Genomic DNA, 27,921 nt, shown 5'->3' on the forward strand with positions numbered 1-27,921 from the left:
GTTTTCATAAAGATGAGTTTGAACTGTCATTCATTCTTTCTTTTTTCTTCCTTTCTTCCCCTCCTTGCCCCCAGATATTTATTCTGTTGAAAAGTCACGTGGCTCTCTTCTGCCCTGCTTGCTCCTTTTGTTTTCATTCCAAATAAGTTGTTTGCTTTAGCCTTCCAGTCTTTGTCTGATGTAGCCCCAGTGGTTTGGTTCTTCTTCGTCTTTCCAAGGATCTGTAGTCTACATTGCCTTGGCTTTGAAGATCTCTGAGCAATGTGATCGAGTTGAAGATGTCCCTGCTCATCGCAGGAGGGTTGGACTAGATGAGATTTAAAGGTCCCTTCCAACCCAACCCATTCTATGATTCTGTGATCTCCTCTGCTTAATCTATAGACGGGGAATTCTTCCCACAAGGCTCTGTTCCCTGGACGCTGTATTTCTTTGTCTTGTTTCTAAGGAAATGTGGTTCTCTCTTGGCAGCTCTTTGAAAAATTCAGGGGAGCTCTGGCTTGATGCCTATCTACATAAATAAGAAGCAGTGGATCCTTGCAGAGGAGTTCCCCACCGTTGTTGCCTCCTGTGGTGGTCACCATGAAGATCCTGCACAGAGGAGAGACAGCTGGCTAAGCCGGAGGTGGGGAGGTGGTGTTGCTTAATTCCTTTGATGAATGTGATTAATATGAACTTTTTTTTTTTAAAGATGTGTTCTTAATTCTTCTTGTGCTTCTTTCATTCCTCTTCGCTGGTGCTGAGTGATGGGGAAAAGCTGAATGGAGGAGGTTATGTTCCACCAAGCTAGAGGCAGCTTTGGGATGGGGAACAGATTCCTTTCTGTCTGCTGATGCTTCATTTGCTGAGTCCGTAGGAGGGAAGTCTCCTACCTAGCATAGGCTTTTGTGAGGTGGCTCTCATTATGAATGTAGCAAGAAAGCTGAGACAGTATGAACTCAAAGAACACGGGAGTTATTAAAATGTGGAAGCAATAAGGAATGGTGTAGGTACAGTATTTTCAAATACCTATGTGTATTTAACAACAGCACTAGAAGTGCCCAAACCAAGGGGCGGTGGGGAGCACCTGAGAGCCCAAACCGATTTGTATGTAGGTGGGTGAGGTGGAGAAGATGCAGGCAGCAGCTCTGTAGGAATAAGCATGAGGAAAAAGATCTAATTAGGGCCCTAATTGAGGCAGAGAAACAGGAAAGTGGAGGTTATTCCGCAGGCAAGTGGATGTGAGAGCTCGGCACGCTGAATGCTGCCCTCCACATCTCTTCTGTGGTGAAAGCCCCCGGGTGATTTGCCCGTTGATGATCTCCCATGGAGTCTCTGCAAGTGGTTTTTCCGCAGTGCCATACTTCTGAGTGTTATTGAACCCCTTACGGAAAGTCGGGAGAGACAGAAACGTGGCACCTCTGTACTCGGGAGCCCTGCAAGGGTGACGAAGGAAGGCAAAGGGTAATCAGTCTGTGGTCACCTGAAGCTTCACTCTTTTTTTTTTTTTTTGAGTGATTTTGTTAAGCGGAGAGAACTCATGGCTCCTGGCCCATGGGGCAGGAGGTGTTCCTGTCTGAGCTGCAGACAAATTTAATGAAGGTGTAAAAGTGTGAGGGGTGGGCGTACTGTTTAAATGCATTTGACTTTTCAGTTGGCAGGAGTCATCGGGCTGCATACCCGTGGGCACACATCAGCCAATACATTGCTGGTCTTTCTCTGTTGGATGATGTGCCTTCAAAAACACACCCCAAGAGGGCAGGTACTGTGTCGTTTATTAGAATGTTAATTAGCCTTGGCTAAAGACACCTTCCTGGTGTCTTTTCATTTACTACACCGATGTTACAGGTGCCAAACTAGGATATAGCACCTGGCAGGGCACTGCTGAAGGTGGCTCCATCACCCTGTTACCTCAGTGACAGGTGGCTTAGACTCCAGAGGGATGGGTTGATTTTGAGGAAGATATGGTGCTTTTTTTCTGATTAACGTCCAAAAGGAGGATGGCTTGTGAGGGAATGGAAGAAATGCATCTTCCCAGGCCAAGAGTGTTGTTAAGCACAGTATAAAATTGTAATGGAAATAGTAAAATCATCGTTAAATCATTGATACCTCTTGATAAAGACCATAAGGGAAATGGGCCTTAGTTACTCTTTTACCTTGTTTTTTCCTGCTCCATTTCTTTCCCTCTTATTATTAGAACTGTTGATGGAGGAAAGTCTAATAATAAAATTCCTTATCTTACCAATTATTGCTGTCATCAGAGTAAAATATGTCGGCGCAAGAGTCTGCACTCTCTGAAACGTGGAACAAATGCCCGTCTACAGCTGTGGAGTGAGAACTGTCCTAAACCTCAGCATTTGTATTTTGGAGGAAGGGAATCAGCTCTGTCCTTTTTGACTTGTGTGAAGCACGCAATATAAACAATTAAACCAACACGAATCCTACCAAAACAAAACCGTACAACCAGTTGTTCCTCTGGAATGAGGAGGAAAGGTAAAAATGAACTGACTTCTGGAAGCTGCATTTGTTTATAGGTAGCAAAGCACACGTGTTCGGTGAAATCAAGAGCTTGCATTCAACATCAGCTCTCAGGTGAAACTTCAGTGGCACTGCCAAAAGTTCCGTCTGACCTTGGAGTGTTGACCCTAAGCCACAGAGGTCTTGTTGTGCTAGTCAGGAGAGCTAGTTAACATCTCGGCTCGTAATGGAACCCCCCAGGCTAGGCTCTTCATACGCCCAGAGAAAGCCAGACAAGTGGGCAGCTGCCTAAGCTAGGCAAGATACCACACTGGAGACAAGGAAGTCTTCAAAGATCCTCAGGACGTGTTCCATCTCCCTAAGTCAAGCTTCACAGCTCTGAATTTTATCCATTAGATAAAGCCACACAGACTGTCCTGGTCACAAGAACGCTTCATTCTCATGTTTTGGCCGTAATTGCCAGCTTTGAGAATAAAGTTGACTGCTGCTCTCTTTCTGTGGCCCAATAAACCTTTAATTCGGACATACAAGCAGAATGGTTTCAACAGGCAAGGAGGGTAAGCTTCCTCTTTTGTCAGGACACGTTTTCAGTCATTTCTGACAAAAGAGGGAACTGAGCCTAAGCTGCTCGGGTTGCTGGATGCTGGTGCTGTAGCCACCGAGATACTTTATAAAAAGTGCAAGTACTTCTAACGTGTTTTGAAGGAAGACAGCGAGACTTCAGCTCAGTTCCTGAAGCTTTGAAGGTACTTACCAGATGGATTGTGACAAGTGAGGTAAGTAGAAGAAAAGCTGCTTGTAGGTCAAGTGGGCCATAAGTGTTCAGCAATGTTGAAGCCCTTGGTGTTGCCCAGCAAGTGGCTTTTTTTTTGAATGCCCAGAAACAAAGCATTCGTTATCTAGATGTTTAATTTTGAAGAGTCAAATAAATTTGAGCTGGCTGCTAGGCTAGGATATCTAGGAGTTGACAGTTTTGAAGAGAATAATATATCTAAGTTCCACTTTAGTGCCTAAGACTCTGAGAAACTTGGGGTTTCTCGGCCACAATAAAGAGGAAACATCCACAATACCATACATAACCCAATTGCCTGACTAACCAGGAAAAAACAGGACATATACAGTCCTAAAGGGTAAGACCGAAAGGGGACCTGAATCAAGATAAGCAGACTGGTGTATGCTGAGTTTGCTAGAAGTTCTCCAGGCACATGACAGCTCAAGAAGAGAAATAAGCTGTATGACAACTTCTTCAGTTGCTGTGAGTATTCTCGGCTGCTTATAGTCCACAGTAGCAGATCACCCTGAGACTTCTAATACTGAAATTTTACAACAATATTCAAATGCAAGTCCAAGACACCTTTCAGTTTCTCTGAAAGTGCATTTTTCCTTTTTGGAACAACATCAGCCCCAAATTTGCCATTTAGTGGAAGCCCTTTGGCTTCACAGTTCAGCCTCAAATCGTGGAAGCTGAACACTGTGCAAAAGCCACAGGGTGGCAGTCGGGCATCGGAGGGGAAGGAGGACATCCCAACCTCACCCGCGACTGAAGCATGAGTGTTTAAAGGCTCCCGTCTTGCGATTATCCTACTTTTCTGTTGACTTAAAGGAAGTAAATATGAAATTAATGCACAGCTCAAAGCAATTTTTGGCAGATGTGAGACTGGAACTTCTAAAACTCAGTAACCGAAGCGTTATGTCCCCATCTCACCCTCTGTAAAGGGTAAGAGTGTGTTAAAATAACCTTCGCACGTAAGCAGGAATAGCTTTTTGGGCCTTTTGCTTTTGGGTCTTTATTTTAGTTCAGCCTAAACACGAGGAAGTGAAAGGTATGCTAAACATCTCGTACAGATTTAATAAACATAAAAATTCATTCTCTCTGAAGATCTCTGCGCTGGATCAGATCATGAGGTAGGGGACACTCATTAATCTTCTGCTGTTAATTGTTCAAAGCCAAGTGACCACTAAGACGGTAGTTCTGAAGTTTTGTGTGTTGCGTTCTCGTACCCTGTGCTTACCTGCTCTTTTTCTGCCGCAGTGGTGTCAGGTTAGCCAATGAAGTATTTTAATTACATGGTATGAGGAGATTTTTAATGAATAGGATAATTGTTAAAAAACAAGGGCATTGTAGCAAAGCTTATTTAGGGATGAAGACAGAGCCTGTTAGTCTTCAGCCTCTCCATGGGATTTGGATGTTGGGAGAGGGTATAGACCCCAAAAACGTTCAAAGGAGAACAAATTCATCAGGCATTTGCGTGGGGTCTTAAAAACTCCAGCCTGGGGTTCATAAGGCTTTGAAGGTTATCCAGTTAAGTGCAGTACCATTGGATGAAGAAGTGGCTCCAGCCCAGAATAAATTGCTTTTATCGAATCAGGGAGGAACATTTTCAGCAATGGAGTAGCTGGAATTATAAAAACGTTAGAGTGATGTGAGAACAGTTAAGGGTGATGGGGCAAGTGGAAGAGGAAAATGCTGGTTTTCCCTTTCTCAACACCCACTCGTCTTGACTTGTTAATGATCTGGATTTGCAATCCTTGCCCAACCCATGTGTTTAGTTGCTTCCATTATCCTGAATTCCTGAAGAGGTGATCTATGTTGTTTATAGAATTTTCTCCATCTTTAGAAAAAGAAGGAGAAATGAAGAGGATTATAGAGCCATACAGGATAGACAGTGGATGCAGCTGAGCCACTCGGAAATGGGATGATGCTTCCCAAGACAGGTTCTTTTATAAGGAATCTAAAGAGATTTCTCAATAGGTCAGGTGTAGAAGACTAATGTATAATCCACCACTACTCATGGGTGGGGAAAGAAAGAGGATTACATTACACTGGAAGAGAGTCATTGGTATGAATGTGGTTTCTGTGCGATTGACATCTGCTACAGAGACTAATATTAAGTGTTCAGAAAGTGGTGAGGAATTTCTACGTAGAAAGTTTTGAAACAGGATTAAAAAATAATGCACCGATGAGTGCTTATACGAAAGGCTGATTATGGCGGTGTCCTTTAGGCGAAGTAGTTTGCTTCTGTGAGAAGTAGCAGTTTTATAGAGTTGGAGGATCAAAGGATAGAATGCTTTTTTTTTCAGGAAAATTAGCTTATAAATATACCACAATATATAAAATATCATCTGGCAGTGCAAATTTAATCACTGGAATGCTTGTCTAAGGACAAAAGAATCTTTAGAATATCATGTTTCTGTGTGTCTGACACCTCCAGCAGATGTTCTAGGAATACAGTGGAGACACACTCGGTCATGGCGAAAATTGCCCCTCCGTTTTGGTTGCTGGAGCTTTTGTTTCACAGGTTCTGCAATACAATGGTAGCAAATGCGTGATGCTTGCCAGTCAGAGACAAAGTCTTTCAGGTCTTGTTGAGATGGGAAAACTGGAAAATGTCTCACATGTTGAATGCAAAACAATATTTGATCTCCAGAGGCAAAGAAACGTGAAGTGGAATCACTAATATGGAGGAAGCTGTTAGACCATTTCCAAAGGTCTGACTGATCCACAGTAGTCTTACCTTGTCTTTGGTCACAAGAGCTAGCTTGGCTTTTTCATTTTTTGCAGCTAATCATTTGGACTTTTACCAGTTTTGTGATTTTTTTTGTATATGTATATATACATCTGTTAGTTATTTTTTGGGAGCAGCAGTCCCGCATGCTTACAAAGAGTTTGTGGGTAATTCAGTTTTCTAGAACAAATTAAGTTTCCTTGCTTGTTGGCAAGTAGGTTTCTTCACTGAGTCATCCACCCCAAGAAACTACGTCTCTCTGCATCCTCTGAACCGTGGTCACCGTGTCTTGAATGATAACTTAATGCATAGATGATAGCTGTTAATGCATAAAAAGGACGTTGAATGTTTGTGTCATTAAAAATAGAAAGAAAAGTGCTTCACGCATCTCTAGTTGGGTTTAGGTAGATTTGTAACTTGTCCAGTGCTCAGAAACCTACTTGATAGCCAAGCATGTGAGCACAAGCACATAGCCTGATGCTGCCCCTGTATAAACAGGAGGCTCGTGCCAGAATATTTTTTGCGATGCTCCTCCCATTTTGGAATTCCTTTCCGGGTCTGCTAGAGGCCGCGTTTCTTACTGTTTCACCTCTGCTGCCAAGCCTGTCCTTTTTTTCCATCTCCTTTTCCCCCCTTCTGCTTTGGAGAGTCGAGGTGGAATCATGTAAAGCTAATCTAGCAGCCTTGTAGGAACATTGTAAAAGATGTTCTCCGCTTAGGTTAGGATTAATCTCTTCAAAGTTATGACTTTCTAAAAAATGAAACATTTTGGCTTCCTCTACAGCCATTGGAGGTAAGGGAGGCCTTTCCAGATGCTCTTTTAATTAAAAATCTAAGAGAAATATAGTGAATTGCCTCTGGAGATGCTTGCTGCTCTTCAGGCTCTGTAGGAGGAAGATAGACAACTAGTTCAGATTGGATGCCTCACTTTGTATTAAACTGCGAAGTTTAGGTGACTCTTACTGTCAGAACCTAGTTCTCGGGGGAGAAGATGGTTTTCACTGGTTTCTTGGTTTATCAGAGGTGTTGCTAACTCCTACAGCTACTGAAGGTGATCTCTGGACAGCCCAGATGTGTCCTGTATGGATGCCAACGGCAGTGTCTTTCTGGGCAGACAACAGGGCCTGAGGACCTCTGAATCATAGAAGCGTTCAGGTTAAAAGGCACATCATATATTTATATAACATATTTCATATCAGGGTCGTATATTCTGACCTCGTGCTCAAAACAGTGTAAATACCGACTTCAGGCAAAGTTACTTAGGGCTTTCTTCAGTCGAGTCCTGAAAGCTTGCAGAGGCAGAGGTCCTGTAGACTTTCTGGGCAATGTCTTCCAAAGCTTAAATATCTCTCTAGAGAAAACTTGTGTCAGGATCTCCCTTGTTTCATTTTATTACCTGCTGCTTTCCTCACGCTGGCTCAAGCCGCAGAAAAGGGACCAAGATGTTGCCCTCAGTGACAGACACAGACTCTGCTAAAAGCACACGGAGGAAAACGAAGCGACCCTGCCTACTTGGACTGTTCCCACGCAGAATCTTGTCTGCATGGCTAGTTACTGAAATACAAAATTCTATTTCCCCTAAAAGAGAGAATAATAAGAAAAACCCCATTCCAATAGGTATCTTAAACTCAACTCAAGGAGAACCAGCCACTGCTGAGAAATTTAATCCATTTTGCTTTACTGGCCCTTCCTAATTATCTCTGAGATAATTAGGAGAACAGAGCAGAACAAGACATGGAAGTCATTGTATGTTGCCTGTTGCACATGAGCTCACGGCTGAAGGATGCTTTCTGAAATGCCTGAAAAAAGACCTGTACGTACAAAGGCTAAAGAGGGACAGGAACAGAGAAGAGTTCCTTTGTTCTACACGAATATGTCTGCTATCAGGATGTTTTATGCAGGTGCGGCGTCTGCAATACAAAAACTCTGTCCAAGAGCTAAAGAGGATATAGGGTAGAGATGCGGGAAAAACTAAAGACTTAGAAAAGTTCCTTATTGTAGAAGAATAAAATTGTTGGACTCCATAAGCCCAATAAAAGAAGAGGCAGTGACTTGATCATAAAATGAGAAATTTTATAGCAGTGAGTACTTCAATCTGTCAGTGATAAAGAAATACCGCAAAGCTGAAATGTGAATCAATACCAGTTCGAGCTATATGGAAGGTGCACGTTCTTAGTACCCAGGTTAATTAGCCCAATGTTCAATATAGCAGGAGCAGCGAGAGATTGTCCACTAAGGGAAATATCAAAATTCAAGAAGAACTTCATTTTCTAGAAGAGGATTCCTTGTAAACTATAGCTGTTGTTTGCTTTGAAACAGAGAGGGATCAGGGCAGTCCTGTGGGCAGTCTTATCATAATTAGGTCACCTCCTGCATAATAGGCCTTTTGGGATGAACATGAGTGCTTCTAAAACAATAATTTAGATACGTAGCCAGATAGAATGATAACTTCTTCTGGCAAGAAAAGATGCAAATGTCCTAACAAGTGAGTCTGAATTCCTTTCCAGGATCATCTCGCAATCAGTTATGAAAAAGAAACAAGATGAAGAAATAAATACTGGATGTTGCCCAAGTAAAAGAAAAGGCGCATGAAGATGCTGCCAATGAGCTCAGGTTATGTATTGGTCATTTTGAGGTTCTCTTTATTTTATCCCCTCTTCTCCCCTTATCCAAGAGGAAGACCAGAAACACGTGACTTCATTTGAAACTAGAAAGCTACAAATTACTTCTGTCTTGAGCAAATATTCCAAAGTTACCAAAACAGAGGAATAAACAAGGGGAAAAGGCCTGCTGGAGTCTAATTTAGATTCCAGAACAGATATTCTGAGTAGCTGGTTCATGTTATGGTCAATGTCTTGTAGACAACTTCTAATTCTTGAAGAAAACTCTTCTTCTGAGAGAACAACAACATCACTTTAACAAAGATAGTCACCACCCATAACTAGACATGTCAAGGCAGGGATAGACTAGGACAGATTCCTAAACTTGGTGTCATCAGATGCAAGACCAGAGGCAGGACATATGGAAATTTTTTTCTGCAAAATTGCCGAAGTCATATCAGAGCAACAGGATTCATCAGGATTCTCTTAGTTTGTTCAAGATTTTTGTACTGGAGGAACTGAAGCCATGGTGTGCGCCAGCCTGTTGTACCTGCCAATGAAGAACTTGTCAGAGAGAACCGGGGTGATGTCTGGCCCAGGAGTAGAAGGAGTTGGGACTTGCTGTAACATGGGAAGAAAGCAGGATTGCCTTGGCAATGCCTCAGTCCTCAAAGGCTATCTGAAGGGGGCAAAATTCTTACTTGTGCTTCTGAAGCATGAATAAGACTCATGCTGACTCAGACCATTTGCAGTAGAATTAGCCGTACTTGGGAAGTTGGCTACCTGAGAGGTGTGTGTTGTAGTCTCAGAGTTAAAATGGGATCTAGCATGATGCCTTCTTGATTAAAATGGATAGTGGCTGAACTTCCTATCATAAGATGGACCTACATGTCCCATATATGAATCTAAAAAGCTGTACACCTATTCCACGCTGCCTCAAATTTTAGGGTAGCGGTGAAGCCTAGTTTCTCTAGGGATGAAGAGGTCTGCACAGTTATGTTTACTGAACGTGGCATGCTACCTCAGGAGACTACACACTTTATGGGAAACCTGGATGATTTGCCACCAGAGATAAAAGAACTGGCAGTTAGGAGTATGTGTGCACCCACATCAGAACTACATGTCAAAGAAAATTAAACTTTGCAAAAAAAATTAAAGCAAGTAACAAAAGCTTCTTCAGCTGTATAAATGAAAAGTATGACCGACCTCCTTGTGGAGAGGGTAGGATGCAGAAGTTTAAGGTTGATGCACATCTCTGAGTCTGAATGCGTATGTTGCCCTGCTAAGAATATACACCACAGTATGTGTCTGAGGAAGGACGGTGTAGGAGACAGATGGTGAAGGCCAGAGAACTGAATTGTGGTCAAATAGCGCAGGAGGCAAGTTGTTGCAGAATCCCTGCCTCATATGTTACAGAGGTTGGAAGGTGGCCCAAGACCCACAGGAAGGACAGAAGGAAGAAGGTGCTTTGTGTGTAGGCTGTGGAACCAACATGGGTGTTTTAATCCTTGCTTATGCCACGTTGCTCCTAATTGGTGTTGCACAAGCCACGTATTACAAAAAACTTTCAAGTATGGACACCTTTGGAAGAGTTTTTCTTTTGTGGATGCACAGTTTCAGATAGCCAGGGCATTCAGAAGTATGTCTGTCATCGGTGGGTGCTCTGCACTGGGCACAGAAAATCTATAAAAATGCTGACTAAGCTGAGAAAAACAACCCCAAATATATGACAGTGGGAAAACAAAATGGGTTTGGTACAGGCATTTAACAATTTTAGCTTCAATCATGCTGTTTCTTATTTCTTCTTTGTAACAATATATAATGCTACGCCTGTGCTTGAGAGAGGGGCTTTTTAACAGCTGTTAAATTTAGAATTTACAGTTTTGGATCAGCTGAATTTAGACCTTAAAGCCACAGAAGAGCCCTGGGGTTCTGACTTCCATGAGGTTGGAGAATGTGAAGGGTATATTTCATAGGAATTGCAGGTTAAATGAGATACACAAAACCGAAAAGCACAAGGTGATTGTTGACGAGATTAATATCGGCCGTGTCCAAAAAGAATTTGGGGTATATAATTACAGATGAAGTGTGGATGAGAAGGTCAGGTCAGAATTGCAATAGCAAATCATGTCAAGTTTTACAGTTTCATCGTGCAGCATTGCAATGTCTTCTGTGTAGGGGGTTTAGTAACTTACTCAGGTGAGTACAAAAAAATTTATATAATATAGTTCAGTGTCTTAACGCAACTTATTGTTCCATGGCGAGTTTTAGATGAGAAGGTTCACAGTGCTTATTACGGAATCTAATTTTACACCTCATTATAATTAACATGGCACTCATCTTGGTTTTTTATTATTTATCCATAAAATGCAAGCCAAAGCTAAGAGTGAAAGCGAAGTTTGCCACCACCCAAATAGTAGTAGTTCACAGGTCGTTTTTTTCTCTTTTGCAAAGGGTATAAAGATTGCTTTCACAGAGGGGAAAAAAAAAAAACACGTGTTAGCTTACTACTGATACCTGGATTAAGGAATGAAACAAAGTTAATCGTGACTTTGAATATCTGAGCAAACTAAACCCCTCAAGAGGGCCTCCAGTGCAAACTTGACTCTCTGCCCTACAAAAAAAAGCATCGTTTTGCTTTTGGTTTCTCTTCCCATTTCTGAAAGTATATGATATTCCTGAAAAGTAGCCCCATCTGAGATACAGGGTGGTGTCTAATTAATTCAGAATATACTGAAAAAAAATGAAAACCTAGTCCTTTTCTTCTCCTGACTGACATGGTGCCTTTTAACGTTCTTATCAAGCAAGTAGTTAGTGGATTTTATTTTTTTTTCCCCAAAACACTTCTTCAAAACAAAATTTTGCAGTCTGAAAAAGTTATTGTCTCTCGAAAAGATTGAGGAGATGTTTCAGAAGGTAGCCTTGTCCTGAATTATGGATTCCCAATTAAGTTTTGTGCCAGAAAGAAAAGAATTGTAACGATTTCAGTTTCCTTGCTGTGTTTGGAAAAAGACACGTCATAGTCACAGAAGAGAGAGTCTTGAACGAGGGTCCATGAAATCCATGAAGGAACATCTGCCGACGGGAGTGGGAGCAGATGGATGCAGGCCAGCTCCCTGCCGGAGGTCAGAGCCTTTTTAGGGCAGAGCATCCCCGAGCCCTGCACAAAGGCAAGGTGCTTGTTCCACCACGGCTTCAGACCAGCCAGGGCAGGGCAGAGAAACTCAGGTCTGCCTACATGCGTAAGTGCAGCTCTAATTGGAGATGCTTACCTCCAAGGTCACGCTCCTCAAACTGTCCTGTTGACGTCTAACCCTGGAGACATGTACAACCCATACCTGTCTGTCTGTCTTATATTTAAGTTCTCCTTCTGGGTGAGGCCGTGCAGCTTGTAAAGTAGATGTTCTTCATCCAGCCTTGCCCAGGAGCCTCACTTGGTAGGTATCCTCACAGCATGTGTGACGGGCTCTGTGCAAAATTTAGTTTTTGTAGAAAAGGTGGTCAAAAGAACCACGGGCGGCATCCTGTATGACAAAATTACTCAGAAAAAAGAGGTTTTCTTAGCATCAAAATGCTTCAGTGTGTCTCAGTACTAGATTCTTCTCTGTACCACTCTGTGACAGCTTATCTCCAGTGGATTAAGTCTAAATGGCAACCATTTACATGATACTGGGTAAAAAAGTTGATGCAATAACTACCAGTTCAGCAGTCACGTCCTGGCTTTCTGGAAATCTGGAAATCTATGACGTCAAGTGCCTGTGCAAGGAGACTCTTAGTCGCAAAAGCGGCGATGTGGAATAGCTCCGCGCACGTGTACTGCCTCCCAGGTGCATATGACACGGATTGGGGCAGGCGGGTGGGTCGCTGTTGCAGAAGGCTGGGTATGGTGTAATTTGCTTCAACTGATTTCGCAATAGTTTCTCTGGGTGAACACGACTGCAGTGGCTTTCACTCTCTGTCTGGGCTTTTCCATGCAACTCTGAAATTTGTTTGGTGACCTGGATAATATAGACAGAGACAGCTTCTGCTTTCCGATGGGGAAAGGACTCTTTGAGGCTTTTTAATGTCATGTAATATCGATGGGTATTACAAGAGCCTCTGAATGGGATCTGAAGCTAAATAAATTCAGACATTAAATACTATGCACACTGTTAATATGGAGGATAATTATCTTAGGGTTCCCAAACTTACTTCATCTAAGTAACAACAATGATTTGGTGGATACTGGCACCCTCGGTGTGTGTTAACAGCGAAAGTCGTGATTCCTGTGTGTGTATAGGCAGAGACCTCCGGTATTTGTTGACTCCAATACGTTCCTGGCTCTGTATTCTCCAGCTCCTTGTAGACCAGAACCCAAACCCACATTTTTATCTACTCCTTTTCAGGTAGCTGTTACATTTACAACTCTGAATATAGGGCAATGAGAAGGTGATTTGTACTTTCAGCCAGTAACTTTTTTCAGCCAGTAATTTTTTGCGTGTATAGAAAAAAAAACCCACATACGCAGAAATTTGCAACAACTATTGTATATTTTATTGCCACCTCCTCAAGCAGTGAACACGATTTATGTGAGACTCTACACATATTCCACACTAGAACACGAACACATCATTAGCACAGACACCCTTAACTTTTATTTAGAGCAAGATAAAGGGTTACAACATGCAACGTGACAGCACAGTAGAAATTATTCCTCCCATTCTTTTATCACTGCCTTCTAATGAATACCCACAGTCACATTTCTCCTTTACCTAGGGCGGTTCAACCGTTGCCACATGTCAGGAACTTTTAAATGGTTGTTTTGGGCTTGACTGATTAATTTGCAAGATGCTACATGATTTAAAGAATTAGAATTGCGTAATATACAGTTCTGTGTCAGCCAGAAAGGCTGCCCACTCCGTGCGGGGCTGAGGGCAAGGCAGATGTCTCTGCTACGTGAGATCTCAGCTGTCTCTACCCAACTGGGTTTGGGCTACTGTTAATTCACCGGGAAACACAAGGAAGACAAAACCCAAGGCGTCACTTCTGACACTACGTTTGCAGTCTGAGACTTGCACAGAGCGTGCTAAGAAAAATAATTGTAAGCTGAGAAGCTTCATCATCACTTACAGCACCAATATCCTGTAAACGCCATTCCAGAGTCCCTTAAGGGCAAACTCTTCAAAATGAAGTTATTCTATATAAATTAAATTGTATGTTTCTCCTGACGCAGAGGCCTATCAGATCATCTCTGCTTGGATCAGCTCTCGCCTAGGCTTTCTGCGTGCCATCTCCTTGGGAGACAGGGAACAGAGCCGTAATTTCACCTCACCTTGCTGAGGTACCTTGGTCAAGAAGATAGTTTGGCTTTCTTATCCTTCTGTCCTTCCTCAAGCCTGCAACTTCAGCTGAGTTTTTTCAGTCCTTCTCAGAAATAGGAGCTGATCACAACCACCACTTCTCTTTGACAGTATGTGAATTGTCTGTGAAACTCACTGTCGGAAGCGATAGTTGAGACCTAGAACTTGTTAGGTTTCAGGCAGGGACTGGGCATCGTTGTAGACAATATTTGTGGTTATAAACATTATAAATTTATAAACATAAATAAAAAATTGGGGATAAGATGGAAAACTCATGATTCAGGATTTAACTCGGTATTGCATTATAAAGGAGTAGCATGGAAACCTAATGAGGACAGACTACACCGTATCTCCATAGTGCTTGTACCTTCCTAAAAGCACCCAAGACTAGCTATTTTGGATCAAAACCAAACCAAACCAAACCAAAACAAAAAACCCCAAGATTAAGAGAATCCTAAATCTCAAGTAGGGTGATATTTCATATATGTGGGCTTAGTTTTTCCTCAGTCACCTGCAACATTGACGTGACTTAACAGGAAACATGACATTGCCTTCACTTTGCTATTTATTACATCTGAGAACTCTTACCTCTTTACTGCCTCGCAGATCCTCCCTGAACAGCAGAGGTATTTAGACTTTGGCTCTACAAGACTAATATTTAAGTAAGGTTAATTATGTGAATAGTGCCCTTAAACATATTTTTAGAAACTCCTAATCTACAGCCAAACATGGTCTTAACAGTTGTCATTGTTATTATTATTATTGTCAGCCCCAAAATCTTTTCATGCCTGTTGTTTATTTATTAATGCATTATCTGGACAATGAGATGATTGAATGACTGCAGTATACACAGGAAAATCTGAAAACAACTGCCTGCAAAGTGTTGTCAATGTGCAAGCTAAATTAGCTGGAGATAAATCACGTTTTTCTTAATGTGTTCTTTCTTTGCTCTGATCTGGTGGTATTTTGATCAAGAATGCTTTTAGTTAAGAAAGACACATGAATTTAGTACGCCAGGGTCAACACGGAAAATTTCAAAGACCAAGGACAACCTGAAGTTTTTGGGTAGTGATGAGACCGTTAAGAGATACCTTGTGGAGAGCGTTCTGCTGGTTTTGCTAGGCTGGTGTACGAGTTGGCTCCATGCCTTGAAGGCAGGAATTACAGCTGAATGAGAGATGTTAGCAAACACGTTTAATAGCAGCTTTTGACTCTCCACACAAACTCCTTTACAGCTTTACATTTTGGCACCGTATGACACGATGAAGCTGCACTGTATGGTAAACGCAGGATTTCCGGAGGTTAAGGACTGATTAAAGGGTTACAGGACACCGACAGTGCTTCAGTTTTCTAAGAAGGTCACTGAATATTTGCTGCAGAAGAACTGCCCACAGCCTTCCTCAGATTTCTCTTCTGGCTAATCCCTGTATTGACTCAGCAGTGTGGAAGCAAGGTAAGAGCTTACCTTATCCAGTGCCTAACGCTCTATCAAGGTGCTCACTTAATAGTCCCCTCTGTCCTTCTGCCATCTCATTTAGCTGAATAACAGATAATTTTCCTAAGTGTTTCTCTTTATGCACATTTGTATTCAGTGAAGTAGTCTACAGCCCTCATGAGTAACGAGACCTTCCAAAGGCAACTCAGAAAGGACAAGAAGGAACAGGGCTTTTATTCAAGGGTGTGTCGAAGTGTCTGGGGTGAGTGTGGAAGAGGAGGGAGCTGTGGAAGGGTGTGTTTGGGCGAGGGGAGCCAACCAGCCCTAAAAGCACAGGGAGTGGCTTGGAGGGGGACTGTATAACGGGCAGGTTGAGATGGTTCACCCTCCGCCTAGACACCGTGCTGCAAAGCTTAGACTAGCGAATCCCAGTCCTGACTGCACATCTACCGGTACAGATGGCTCCACAGACTGGCTCCACTGCCAAGGAGACGCGACCTGTTTCAGCCTTTCTCCAGCTTTTCACTTGGGAAGAAATCAGAACCCACAATGGCCACGGTCAAGGTCAGGAGCAATGGCTGGTGATTGACAGGAAGGTTTACGATGTCAGCAAGTTTTCCAAACACCACCCTGGAGGCAGCCGAGTTATTAGGCACTATGCTGGGCAAGATGCTACGGTAAGATCTAGGAGGACAGTGGAGGAAGGTGGTTCCATTGTCAGGGCAGGATGACATGGTGGGACTCCAGCGGAGAGCGCTCCCGGTCGTTGGCTCCGTGCTTGGTCAGATAATGTAGTGAACGTGTCTGTGCCGTCTGGGAAAATGCCCTTCTGGTTACCTTCAAGGTCAGAGTTACCTGCTATGCACATTGTAAAGCTCTGCTTAGGTTCATTACACCCTGCTTTAAACAGAGCAATACCCATGCAGGTTGTCTTGCCGCTAGGTACGACAAGCTGGAAAGTGTCTCTGCTGTAGCCGTGAGAAGGGGAAGAGGGTCGGAAGCAGCACGCTCAGCGCGTATTTTTACTTTAAAGGCTGTCACATGGATGTCATCAGTGATAAAGAAGTGACAATCAAAGATAGGACATGGGTAGATAGATAGATGACGAGGAGGAGGTAATATCCAAACAGAAAGTACTGTGGGGGGCAGTGAAGCAAGAGAAGTGGGTACTAACAGAAGTGACACTATTTTGTACAGGCAAGTGGAGGAGAAGAGAGTCTTGAGCGAAAAGGCTGTTTCAAAGGAGGGGGGAAAAGAAATGAAATACAGGGAAAATGACTGAGAAAGCAGGAGAATGACGTTTGGCTGCAGAAGATGAGGAAAAGATCTACAAATAAATTGAAAACAGATTTTCCAGAGATTCCTGCAAAATTCTTTGATTTAGAGGATTTCTCTCAAATAGTTTGTGGCTTGTTGACAGCACGAATAAATTCCAAGCACGTCTCACAGACTGTTTGCTGGAAGTAGGTCCTGGGTTTCTGAATAGTCAGAAAGACATGCATTAGAAACACGACCAAGATTAGGGCATAAATTTGTGATATGAGAGACCCAGGTTTAATTCTTGTCATGACAAGACTTTTTGACTTCAAGGAAGTTGCTTAGCCTGCCTAATTCCTCAGGTTTCTCTTTGTAAAATGGGACAGCACTTCCTAACTCATGGCCCAAAATAGATCAGATCAGTTATTTTTCATATTTCATTCCTTCCACCCTACTTGAAACTGAGGCAGGAAAATACCTGGTGTTCTCAAATGAAGAAAAAGAAGGCTTGTGAGTCTCGTTGGTTTTCTTCTCTAGCTCACTGACCGGCGGATACAGCCCTCTTTTAAAGGGAGGGCTGTGGGTCCATTATGCAGCACCTGCGTAACGTGATGTGAGATGGCAAACAGCACTGGACCAAGGGCTAACCGAAGAGGGGACGCTGGTCCTGCCCACCAACCACTGCCAGCTCTCTCACCAACCTATTCTCTTCCCAGTAACTCTGTTCCAGTCAACCTTCCATGTGTGCTGTAGTCTTCTCTAAAGAGGATTTCAGCATGCTAAAAATTTTGGGGTTTTTTTGAATGAAAACTGTGTTTTTACTTAAAGATGAAGGTGCCAATTTTACATCAACACAGCCCTTTCAGATTATAGAATCATAGGACTGTTTGGGCTGGAAGGGACCTTTAGAGGTCATCTAGTCCAACCCCCCTGCGGTGAGCATCACAAGATGATGTCTTGTGCCAAGCTGTAATGAGCTTACTGCAGCAACAACCCTTGAGAACTCCTAGGAGCGTTAAGTCCAACCATACCGACCCAGCCCAGAGATCCCTGTAGCCTTGGTGTCTTCTTCTGCAGTTTCTGTTCCTGGACTTTTACAAAAGGAGGGAAGGAATACAGAATGCATGGGATGATTTGTCCCCGGGCTAGGTCCTCCCAGCCTCTGCAGCCACCAGTGTAAGGCCTTGCATTTAGATTATTATGCTTTACAGACACCCAGGGGTTTTAACCGCAGTGAATTTGTCTGGTATGAATGAGTTTAAAGAATGACCTTTGATCTTACTTGTATTTATTATTATTATAATATTACAATCTAGTTTTCCTCATTATTGCTTTTGTATATTTTGTACCTACTTCCTGATCATTTCATTCTTGTGTCATGAAAACGGTCAATAATTTTTTCATCGTTTTCTCAATGCTGCTTATGAGTTTTTAAACTCTTTAATTTGTTACCTCTTTTCCAAAGCAACCTTCTAGTATGCAAGCTGTCCCAGAAACCTCTTCATCTTTTCTTGCTACATATAGTTGTACTACATCCCTTTGAAGACAGAAGGACCAGAACTACATGCAGTAGTCCAGATTGTGGGCACACCGTGGATTTACGTTGCATCATAACCGCATTCTTCTGTCTTGCTCTCAATTTTTATTCTGCTAATCTTCATCATTCTTTTTGCTTTTAACATGCTGCTATGTTCATATATTCTGAGAAATACACACTTTTACAGAAAAGCAGGACTGGAACATGTCTCAAAAGATCATCTGGTGCATGACTTTGCCTAAAGCCAGGATCCAGGATTTTTTTCCAAGTACTCTTGACTACTCTAGAGCTCATAACTGTATATATATGGTGAGGATTATCTTCCTCTAGAGCTCATAATTATATATACATAGTGAGAATTTTCTTCCTCTGTGCGGATTACTTTGTAAATGTAGACAATACGCATTGCAGAACACTACGTCGATGCCAAATATTGGAGGTTGCCTGCGTTGCAGATGACAGTCCTTGAAGTTAATCTCTCATAAGATGACAATCAGGGCCTAAGAGGAGGGAGGAGAAAGGATGGGTTGCAGGACTGAAAGGCTTGCGTTTCTGTGATAAGAATCTGTGATACTGATATTGTGGACAGGAAATTTGGCTTAAAAGAATTCTGGCTCCTGTTTGTAAGCTGCAGCACAGGTACTTACAGCTTGACTCAGTTTTAGAATTCCTGGCAAGAGGGAGCTATGTAAAAATGTATAAAAACCTGTAGGATGAGGGGCACAGAATCATAATGGAAAGGTTTCCCCAGTCCTCTGGGTCTGGACAGAGTTACTCATTTGTCACTGTGACAAAGGGCCGCTAGATATTTGTAGAAAGATCATCTGTGCAAGAAGTCACCTTGCTCTGGCTTTACCTAGACTAAAGTACTCGGAGATAGAGTCTCCAAACAAAAGTCTCCAGAGGAATGGCAGACTGCACAACGAAAGACCCCTGTCCTCTTCCAGGGACTTAATCCTGACCAGGCAGGTGCAGAATTTTTTTGTGTCATGCTCACCCACACCAATTTTCAGAGCCAAAATCAGCAAGTACCTGGCTGCTCAGACACCGAGGATTTTGGTGTATCTGCTCTTGCTGGAAGACAAAAGAGTATGGTCAGCCTCTTTACCTTTTTCTTCTGGAAAAATTCACTGAGGACATGAGTTAAAGAAGAGTTTTGGTTTATCTGGAATTTCATCCTTTATTCCATAGTTTCTATTTGATTTTGAAACTGGTATTTCAAGTGGTTCTTGGACAGACCTGTTTGTGTCACTAGAGTTACCTAGTTCCCCAAAACATCAATCAGTCTGAAAACTTACAGGGAACTGTTACTTCTGCCGTGTATGGAGCTTCAGCATATATCTCCTCTGACTCTAGTGTAATAAAGACAGGATTTTAAAAACATCATCCTAAGCACGGCAAAGACACCTCATTCATTGATGTCTTTTCCTGCTCCTGGGTCCCATCCACAGGGCAGGGCTGCTGGCTGGAGCCTTCTAGGGAAGGACTGTGCTGAAACAAGCAGATGAAAGAGCATGCTTCCCTCTGCAAAGAGTTTTTCATCAAACCCTTTGATGTCTATTACCAGCCTCGCCCAGGTACTTTTATGAAATCTAGTTTCTTGAATTCTTGAAACTTCTCCAGCTTCCTTGGGCCAAGCTCCAGTTGATGGCAAAGAACTACAGGAGCAGCCAAAGGGACAAAAATGGGCAAAGGAAACTGGATTATGTATTATATCAAAGACCTGGGAAAAGGAGAGACTCAGCATCTGGTGTTTCGTCATGTACCCTTTCTTACTCCCTTCCTTTGTGTGTTTCTCAGGATGCCTTTGTAGCATTTCACAATGACAAGTCTCTGGTGAAAAAATACTTGAAATCTCTGCTGATTGGAGAGCTGGCACCAGATCAACCCAGCTTTGAGTCTAATAAAAAAGTGAGTGTCCTAGAATCCAGCTGTGGGAATGGCTTGGGGTTCAGCATGGGAGGAGAAGGAAAATCAGCGAGCTAGCAGAAATAATTTCTGAAGCAGCATCCAGACACTGTGCCATGGGCTGGGTGGTGGGGAGGCAGCTGGCAGTACTCACACATGGAAACAGGCACTGTCCCAGCATCACTAAATCCGCACCCGGGTGTGAGGAATGAGCCCCAGAGCCCCAAATTCTGTTCAGTTCTCCCCATTGCTATGTCTCAGTAACAGAGCCTGTCAGCAACTTGTTTTCCAGTGTCAAAGCCAAATGAAGATCTGTTGATCTCATGCTCATTTTTGCACAGAGGCCCCTCTAACAGAGTATCACTTCCATGGCTACTTTGGGATTCCTGGGTCTGCTATGTTACATTTTCAAAGTAGACAGTGCATTAACTCTCACTTTACCCACAGAAATCACTTTTAGAGGATTTTCGTGAGCTGCGCTGCACTATTGAGAAGATGGGACTTCTGAGGCCAAATTACATCTTTTTCTCCCTGATTTTCCTTCACTTCGTGGTTCTGGATGCTGCATCCTGGCTCACGGTCTGGTACTTTGGGATATCCTTAGTGCCCTTCCTGATTGGCATCGCGTTCTTCACCATCGCTCAGGTAAACTGCTGACAGCTGTTCAACACTGCAGACGTGCTTGGTTCTTCCAGACGGAGAGGAGTCACGAAATGGTCATACCCCAGTCATTGCTTTACTGCCTCCTCTTAGGTCCTCTTATCTGGCTGAAGACAACAAGCACGTTCTGCATCGCAATATTTGTTGCCTCCAGTAAAACTCGTTTTGCTGACAAGCTGCTCGCTGGGGTTGGTGGGGTTTTGTGGAGCTGGCAAGATGGGATTTCATAAGATGGGATGAGCTGATCTAATCACTTACCCAGCAAAAGAGGGAATATTTCATTCTCAACTCCACTTTTGGCTCCATGTTCCTTCTGTTTACTGTCTGATGGCTCTGGTGCTTGCTGGGTCCTTTATGAGCCAATTACATAGTTTTGGCTGTAGCCTAAATAGTTTTGTTCTGGATTAGTAAACTGAACCATGTCAGAGCAGTGTATGGAAGGAGGGAATAGGACATTATGGCCCTTAGATGGGAGAAATTGGAGGGTGAAGAGAGGAAGAAAGCAAGCTTAGCAGCACTGAAATCTTAGGTTTGCTCAGACATCCATGGAACAAGTGCAAAATAACTGGTTTTTTTAAATAATCTGTTCTATTTGCCTAATATCTGCTAAGGCAGATATTCCTCAAAGAGCATTCTTGTATTTCCATGGGAATACGAAATGCAAAGAAGCTATGTATTTGGAAATTCTTAGACTTTCTAGCTGGTTACTTGGAAATTACATATTTGTGATGGGAGCAAAGGACTTCCATGCTGTAACAGTCAAATTAATTGTAATGATGCTTTGCTGCTTTCCCTTTAGCTGCTACAATAAAATCAGTATCTGGTGTTGAGCAGTCTTAGTGGACAGTAGCCTGGAAGGAAGTTCTCAGCACCGAGCATTTAAGACAGCAGGTAGTGTTTCTTCCCCAAACCAGAAGGAACATGCACTCACGCTATGAAGTTACAGGCTCCCGAGGCAAATTAATGCAAAGCCGCCGTGATTCTGTTTCCTCAGTGATCCTTTTGTCTTCCAGATCCAGATGGGCTGGTTCCAACATGATCTGGGGCACTGCTCTGTCTTCGGGAAGCCTAAATGGAATCGACTTCTGCAGATCGTTGTGATAAATGTTCTGAAGGTAATTGCCTCATGGTGGGAATATTCTCTGGGGCTTATCTGGACTAAGCAATGGATGGGAGTGTCCCTACATTCAGGCAATATCACAAGTGTGATGCAGCCGTCAATAAAGGGCGGATAAATAATGATGTCATTGTTGATATTGTTCTAGTCTGAATCCCTGCTCTTCAATTTTCCTGCAGGGATTACCAGCTAGCTGGTGGAATCACCTGCACAACCAGCACCATGCCAAACCCAACTGCTTCCGCAAAGACCCCGACCTCAACATGCACCCTCTCCTCTTCAGCCTGGGGAAGACACTCTCCGTGGAGGTGAGCGTGGGGATGTCTGGAGAAGCAAAGATTTTAATGACAGAAAGCTATAGACTGAGGTATAATACTAACCCAGGTTGTGCCTTTCTGCATAAACTCATGATAATTCCCAAAGCATTCCAGGGTCCAAGAGTCTCATGTACTGACTGGTTATTACGATGCTTAAGCACCAGCTCCTGAGAAGAAAAGTCTGAAAATCAGTGCTTAAGTTCTCTGTGTTGCTAGAGGAGCAGGGTAAGCACCTTGAAGGCAGGCCAAAGAATGAGTCAGGCCACTTGCATTAGTGTTAGGTGTTGTTAGCGATCCTGTCGATCGTGACTCAGATGTTCCCTCCGGGTCCTTTTGGCACCTAAATCCTTCAGGACCAGTATAGTTGCTACGCACGAAACATAAGTGTACCAAATTGTTTCTTAATCATAAATTTTAGGTTTTCATAAAAATAAAAACCATCAACAGACCCTTCCTTCACCCTTATGATTTCTGATATCAGCAGGATAGGCAAGGTCTCTTTTGCCTTTTCTTTCCCTGGCAATTCTGTTTACTCATGGAGTGATGGAACAGCCTCTTTGCTAGATAACCAGCCTCTTAAAAGAACATCTCTCTCTCCTTTGGCTGGTAATAAACAAAGAAATTACAGCTTTTCAAGACGCGTGGAAAATTCCAGCTCTGCTGTCTCAGAAAGACTCCTCTAAAGAGAGTTTATACAAAATACTTATTCATAGAAAACTGTTTGCTGCAACAGGGAAGGATTTTGTCAGTGATCTTCTGAAAGATCTCTCAAGGCGATATATTAGCATGAGCATCTAGAGTGGGCGGGCTGTGCTAGATTGGGTTTGCTGGAAGTGAAAATGTAGGAAATTAGTTCTCGTGTCTTCCTGCTTTTTAACAAAAGAGTCAGGCACACTATGGAGGGGCAAAATGGATTTCAGTGGTTTCGTTTAGCCCATTTCATTTGTTTTGTTTCAGCTTTGAGCCAGTGAAGACATCTCTGAGGTGTAAAAATTTTTTTTCTCAGTAATAGGGGAGCTCTGGAAATAGTTTGCTTTACCTCCTTGTTATTTTGTGCTTTGAAGAATCATAAGCACAAAGTTTGCAGGTGATGTTAAGAATCCTTTTGTGCAAATAGCGAAAAAATACAGTGTGAAGGAATAAACCTATTTGTGCTTTTTGTAATTATTTCATCTCTCTGCTGTTTCATGTACTTGAAGGCAAAGTATTCAACAAAACAAAAAGGTAGATGTCTTTATAGACTGTTACTTTGATCCTGTAGAAATTATTTTACGCTCATTATAAGATAGCATCCAAATGCTTACGTCATTTCTGACCGCTGTCTCCTCTATTACTCAAAAATTTGGAATGTCTGCACCCTATCTCATCTGATACCGAAATTCAGATGTAGCTTTCACAGCAAACACATCCTGCGTTCATCACCCACCAAGTTTCCTGCCTTATTTGTCATGTTCCTTCCTGAGCACCGATAGTCTCAGCACTCTTTGGTGAACACGTGGAATTGGTTAGATCAGACTTTCATTACCATCACTAGAAACTTCTGCAAAATTCAAGTTACCTGTGAGCATTTTTGTGATTTTTGAGCGTTTTTGTATTCTGCCATGAGTTTTGGAACTTTCCTAACAAATTGCTCTGTTCTGACATCGGCGTAACGTCGATATCTGGACACAGAGGCTCAAACGAAATCTGCTTCTCTCCATTGCTTTGGAACTTCAGTACCTGCTTTTCAAGAAGAGGGGTTGAATTAGAGAGATTAAGAGGTAGTTCTCGATGTGTTCATTAAACAGGAATAGGAAATACCTTATGAAGGATCTCAGGTCTCCAACTGGCCCATTACAGTATCTTTTAATTTTTCAGCTTGGAAAAAAGAAGAAGAAGTTCATGCCTTACAATTATCAGCATAAATATTTCATCTGTGAGTATCCCCGCTTCCTTGCAGTGCTGTAGGAACCTCACCTAAAAATCACGACTGCATCTCCTCCCCACAATAAAGGTTTTAAAGATACTCCCATTGAAGTCACAGCTTCAGGAAGCTTCCTTCACATTAAAGAAGGTCCACGTGAGGAGGAATCGCCCCTTTTGTCTCTGTTAGGATGATGTGATGTTAGGTACTAGATAGGGGTGAATCGAGTGTGAGGAAGAAAGGGATGGGAAAGAAATGACAAAGCGGTGAGGTGAAAAAAGGAAGAGATTGCGTGGACACATGAAAGTTAGTGTAAATGGAAGACAGCAATTTTTCTTCCACTGGAAAGAAGATTTTTTTTTCTTATAGAAGAATATTCTGTCAGATTTATGATGTAGTAAAGTTATAAATGTCTCTCTCTTTTCATTCTGTCCTTTAGTATTGGCCCCGCTTGCACTTATACCCTTCTTCCAACTGTCTATATTCTACTTTGCAATCAAGAGGAAAAAGTGGTTGGTAAGCACTACTTGCATTGTCTAGAAAACGTTCAAAAAATGTCACACTCTGGGGCTATATTAACCTTCACCTCAGGTGATTGTGGGGTTTAAGATAGAAAAGGCTGACTCCAGGCTTGTTGCAGCAATGCAGTCAACGGGATCAGGTAGAATTTTTTAGAAGAGGCTTTTTAGCCTCTTAGCAGTTGGATAAAAGTTAACAGAAAACTCTCGGACCTAGACAGAGGGTGATCACTGGGCTGTTTGCTGGTCTTCGTTACTGGTGGTAAAGTGAGTGCTGTGGGAGTATTTCAGGGATACACTCCAACTTGAGGCAGAATGATGGTGTGGAGCTTACTCTTGATAAATAAGAGATCAATAAATAAAAACAATTTTTATGCTGCAGTTCAAGCAAAGGGGAGAGGAGGAAGCGGAGGGAATTCATCAGCAAAGGCTTATTTTCATCTTCTTGTTGTTGTTGTTGTTGTCTTTTGGTTGCTTTTGTGTTTTTTGGTTTGGTTTTTTTTTTTTTTACAGGACTTGCTATTGATTGTAAACAGAGGGAATTCATCAGCAAAGGCTTATTTTCATCTTTTTTTTTGTTGTTGTTGTCTTTTGGTTGCTTTTGTGGTTTTTGTTTTTGTTTTTTTTTTTTACAGGACTTGCTATTGATTGTGTCTTTCAACATCCGAGTCTGTCTCATGTATATTCCTTTAATGGGATTTAACAATTTCATGGTGTACTACTGGCTGTCCAGGTAACACACAGCATACCCAGAGTCCCCATGACAAATATTTGTAAACAATATTGAGCTTCAATGGAAAAGAATGAAAACTAGTCATACTCACTACAATTTTCTCAGAAATAAATAGTCAGCAAAGAATAAACAGTATAACTTCGGGGGGTGGGGGTGGCTTCTCAGGGACATCTGCAACAACAAATTGAGTGGTTCTCAAACTCCAAAAGGTAGGAGGCAAAGGGATGGAATAGAAAATCCTGAATTACATAAAAGTGCTCTTTTACTTACAGTGAGATTTGGGAAAGTGTTTTAATGGTAAATTTGGATGGGATCAGAGATATGATAAGTGTTTCTGTGTTTATCCGCCTAGGTACCTAGAGAGTACCTGGTTTATTTGGGTGACGCAGATGAATCACATTCCAATGCACATTGATTATGATAAGAACAAAGACTGGGTATCTACTCAGGTGAGAATCTCCTTTCTTCTGGAAGAGTGACTCTGTGGTTCTGAATTACAGGGCAAAGACAACATTGTTATTCTTTTAGCTTTAATGCTGTGATAATGAAGTTTGTCCTTGCTGTTCGTTAAATAGGCATACATTTCCATAGTAGTCAAAACATTCAAAACTTTAATTGAAAAACAGGATTTCTAGATTAAAGAAAAAAAAAATCCTATTTTTTCATTGAAAGGTTTTGACGTATTTTTCACAACACTTTCCCCTTCCTATTATGAAAAAGTACTGATAGTATAACAGTCAATCTCCTTTTTAAGTCAACTAAAGAGAAGCAAAGTGGGACTGGATACCTTTATTTTTTATCCTACAGGTTACAGGTTTACTGTAGATAAAATAAATCTGACAAAATTTAGGTCTGATAAAAATGAGTGTGTAAATACAACTTTGCTCACAACTGTACTGCCTCCTGCAGTATAATCCCACATAGTGGGTTCTAAGCGTTTTTCCTTACATTAAGGGAAAAAGACCCGGCCTGGTATTCCTCTGACTGAATCTGGATGTCTACCTCTGAACACCTGCTACGTTCATTGGAGAGAAAGAGCTATTTCTAGAGCATGATTCATCTTACTCTAAAATAGACATCTAAATCAGGTCAGATGAACGGCACCATAAAAATTTCAATTTTTCTCCATTGACTCTAAAGTGGTGAGCTCAGATGCAGATTTCAAACTAAAGATGTCTAGACTAGGAGAGATGAAACCTGCGTACACAAATCTTAGCCCTCATACTTTTGCATCTGACTCCACTCGGACTAGTTGGAGGAGGCCAGAAGAATTTTTCTTGTTTCTTTATTGGGCATCTTTTCTTTCCATTCAAGTGAAAGATGTGAAGAGAACCTCTTAAAAGAATCACAACTGGGATTGTGTGCATGCGAGTGAAGAAATTGTTCTTTCTGAACAAAGAGCTAGATAAATTAACCTATATCCCAACAACCCATTTCAATCTAGACTTTGTTTAATTCTTCAGGGCAATGATGGCTATAATCCCTGACTGTAACTTGCCTTTTATGCTGGACGAGGGTGGGTAATGATTGCTGGGGTTCAATTGCAGAAAAATAAAAACTTAATCAGGTATTTCTTTGGTCTTTCTTCCTCCTAGCTCCATGCAACATGCAATGTGAACCAATCTTTGTTCAATGACTGGTTCACTGGGCACTTGAACTTCCAAATTGAGCATCAGTGAGTATGATTATGGGGAGAAGAGTGGGAATAACATGGGACACTTAAAAGTGAGAAAGGTCATGTAGTCTCACATCGAACCATCTCAGGAGAGCCTTTGCTCTTCTTCTGGGGGAGGGCAGGGAAGTATTTTGAACGGAGGGAACAGAGAGTGATGCAAGCAAAGTCCTATAATAACTCTCTCTCATTCAATTCTGCAGCCTTTTCCCCACAATGCCTCGACACAACTACTGGAAAGTGGCTCCTCTGGTGAAAGCCCTTTGTAATAAGCATGGCATTGAGTATAAAAGCAAGACTTTACCAACAGCCTTTGTAGATATTTTGCAGTAAGTATCAATTAACAAGACAGTTTTGAGCTGTAGTAGCATGCAAGGGAGGGACATGGGCAACTGTTTCAAATCACTATCCATGGAGAGATCAAGCCTAGAGTTTATGTAAGTTTTTCTACAGGTACTTTAATTTTCAAAGTTTCAAAGATTTTTTTTCTCTTCCTTGAATACTCTCAACTCATTCCCTGTAGTCAGACTTTGCTATGAGATGTCCATGCAATTTTTAATCCATGTTTTCCATTTACATCTAAACTACAGTCTGCTTCCCATGAAGTTGAATATTGTCTCCCTGTAAGTGAATTTTTACGTTCTGTTCCTGCAGTTCACTGAAGGATTCTGGGGAGCACTGGCTTAAAGCGTATCTGCATGGATAGAAACTGGCAACTCTCAAAGGGAACCTCTTCACCAGGCAACTGCTGCAAAGGGTCAGCACAGACCATCGGGGTGTGTGTGTCTTCTGGCATAGAAACTCAGGAGCTGGGCAAAGCTAACTTCAGTAAGAATGGGTGGGAACGTGGCTTAAAGATACATTTTTTTCTTATTCCCAACCATGAACCTCTATTTTTTCTGCTCCCAATCTCAGAATTTAAAGCCATGATGAACTGGGCCTTTAAGCTGAGGAGAAGTAGCTCT

At 42.2% G+C, this 27,921-nt stretch overlaps 2 protein-coding genes across 2 annotated transcripts in view; both read left to right on the forward strand.

Moving 5' to 3' along the window:
• LOC104162790 (fatty acid desaturase 1-like) overlaps positions 1-697 on the forward strand; it is a 7,822-nt gene extending 7,125 nt beyond the window's left edge. The window contains exon 12 of the mRNA XM_009701606.1: positions 469-697. Within this exon, the coding sequence (XP_009699908.1) occupies positions 469-520 (52 nt within the window). The 3' untranslated portion in view covers positions 521-697. The remainder of the gene's footprint in view (positions 1-468) is intronic.
• A 15,095-nt stretch (positions 698-15,792) lies between these two features.
• Positions 15,793-27,662, forward strand: LOC104162789 (fatty acid desaturase 1-like). The gene is made up of 12 exons (XM_009701605.1): positions 15,793-16,011; positions 19,929-20,039; positions 20,484-20,681; positions 21,710-21,811; positions 21,993-22,121; positions 23,988-24,045; positions 24,473-24,549; positions 25,187-25,284; positions 25,637-25,733; positions 26,880-26,959; positions 27,160-27,285; positions 27,611-27,662. The coding sequence occupies exons 1-12, from the start codon at positions 15,793-15,795 to the stop codon at positions 27,660-27,662; spliced, it is 1,347 nt and encodes a 448-aa protein (XP_009699907.1).
• The last annotated feature ends 259 nt before the right edge of the window (positions 27,663-27,921 follow it).

This window comes from Cariama cristata, unplaced genomic scaffold (assembly GCF_000690535.1).
Source record: "Cariama cristata isolate BGI_N322 unplaced genomic scaffold, ASM69053v1 scaffold10376, whole genome shotgun sequence".
NCBI lineage: Eukaryota > Metazoa > Chordata > Aves > Cariamiformes > Cariamidae > Cariama > Cariama cristata.

Excerpts from the sequence above, each read along its gene's own strand:
- LOC104162789 (XM_009701605.1), top strand. The coding sequence starts at position 15,793 with ATGGCTCCACAGACTGGCTCCACTGCCAAGGAGACGCGACCTGTTTCA. Across the intron at positions 25,285-25,636 it reads GTGTACTACTGGCTGTCCAG|GTACCTAGAGAGTACCTGGT; the intron begins GTAACACACAGC and ends TTATCCGCCTAG. Across the intron at positions 26,960-27,159 it reads AACTTCCAAATTGAGCATCA|CCTTTTCCCCACAATGCCTC; the intron begins GTGAGTATGATT and ends TCAATTCTGCAG.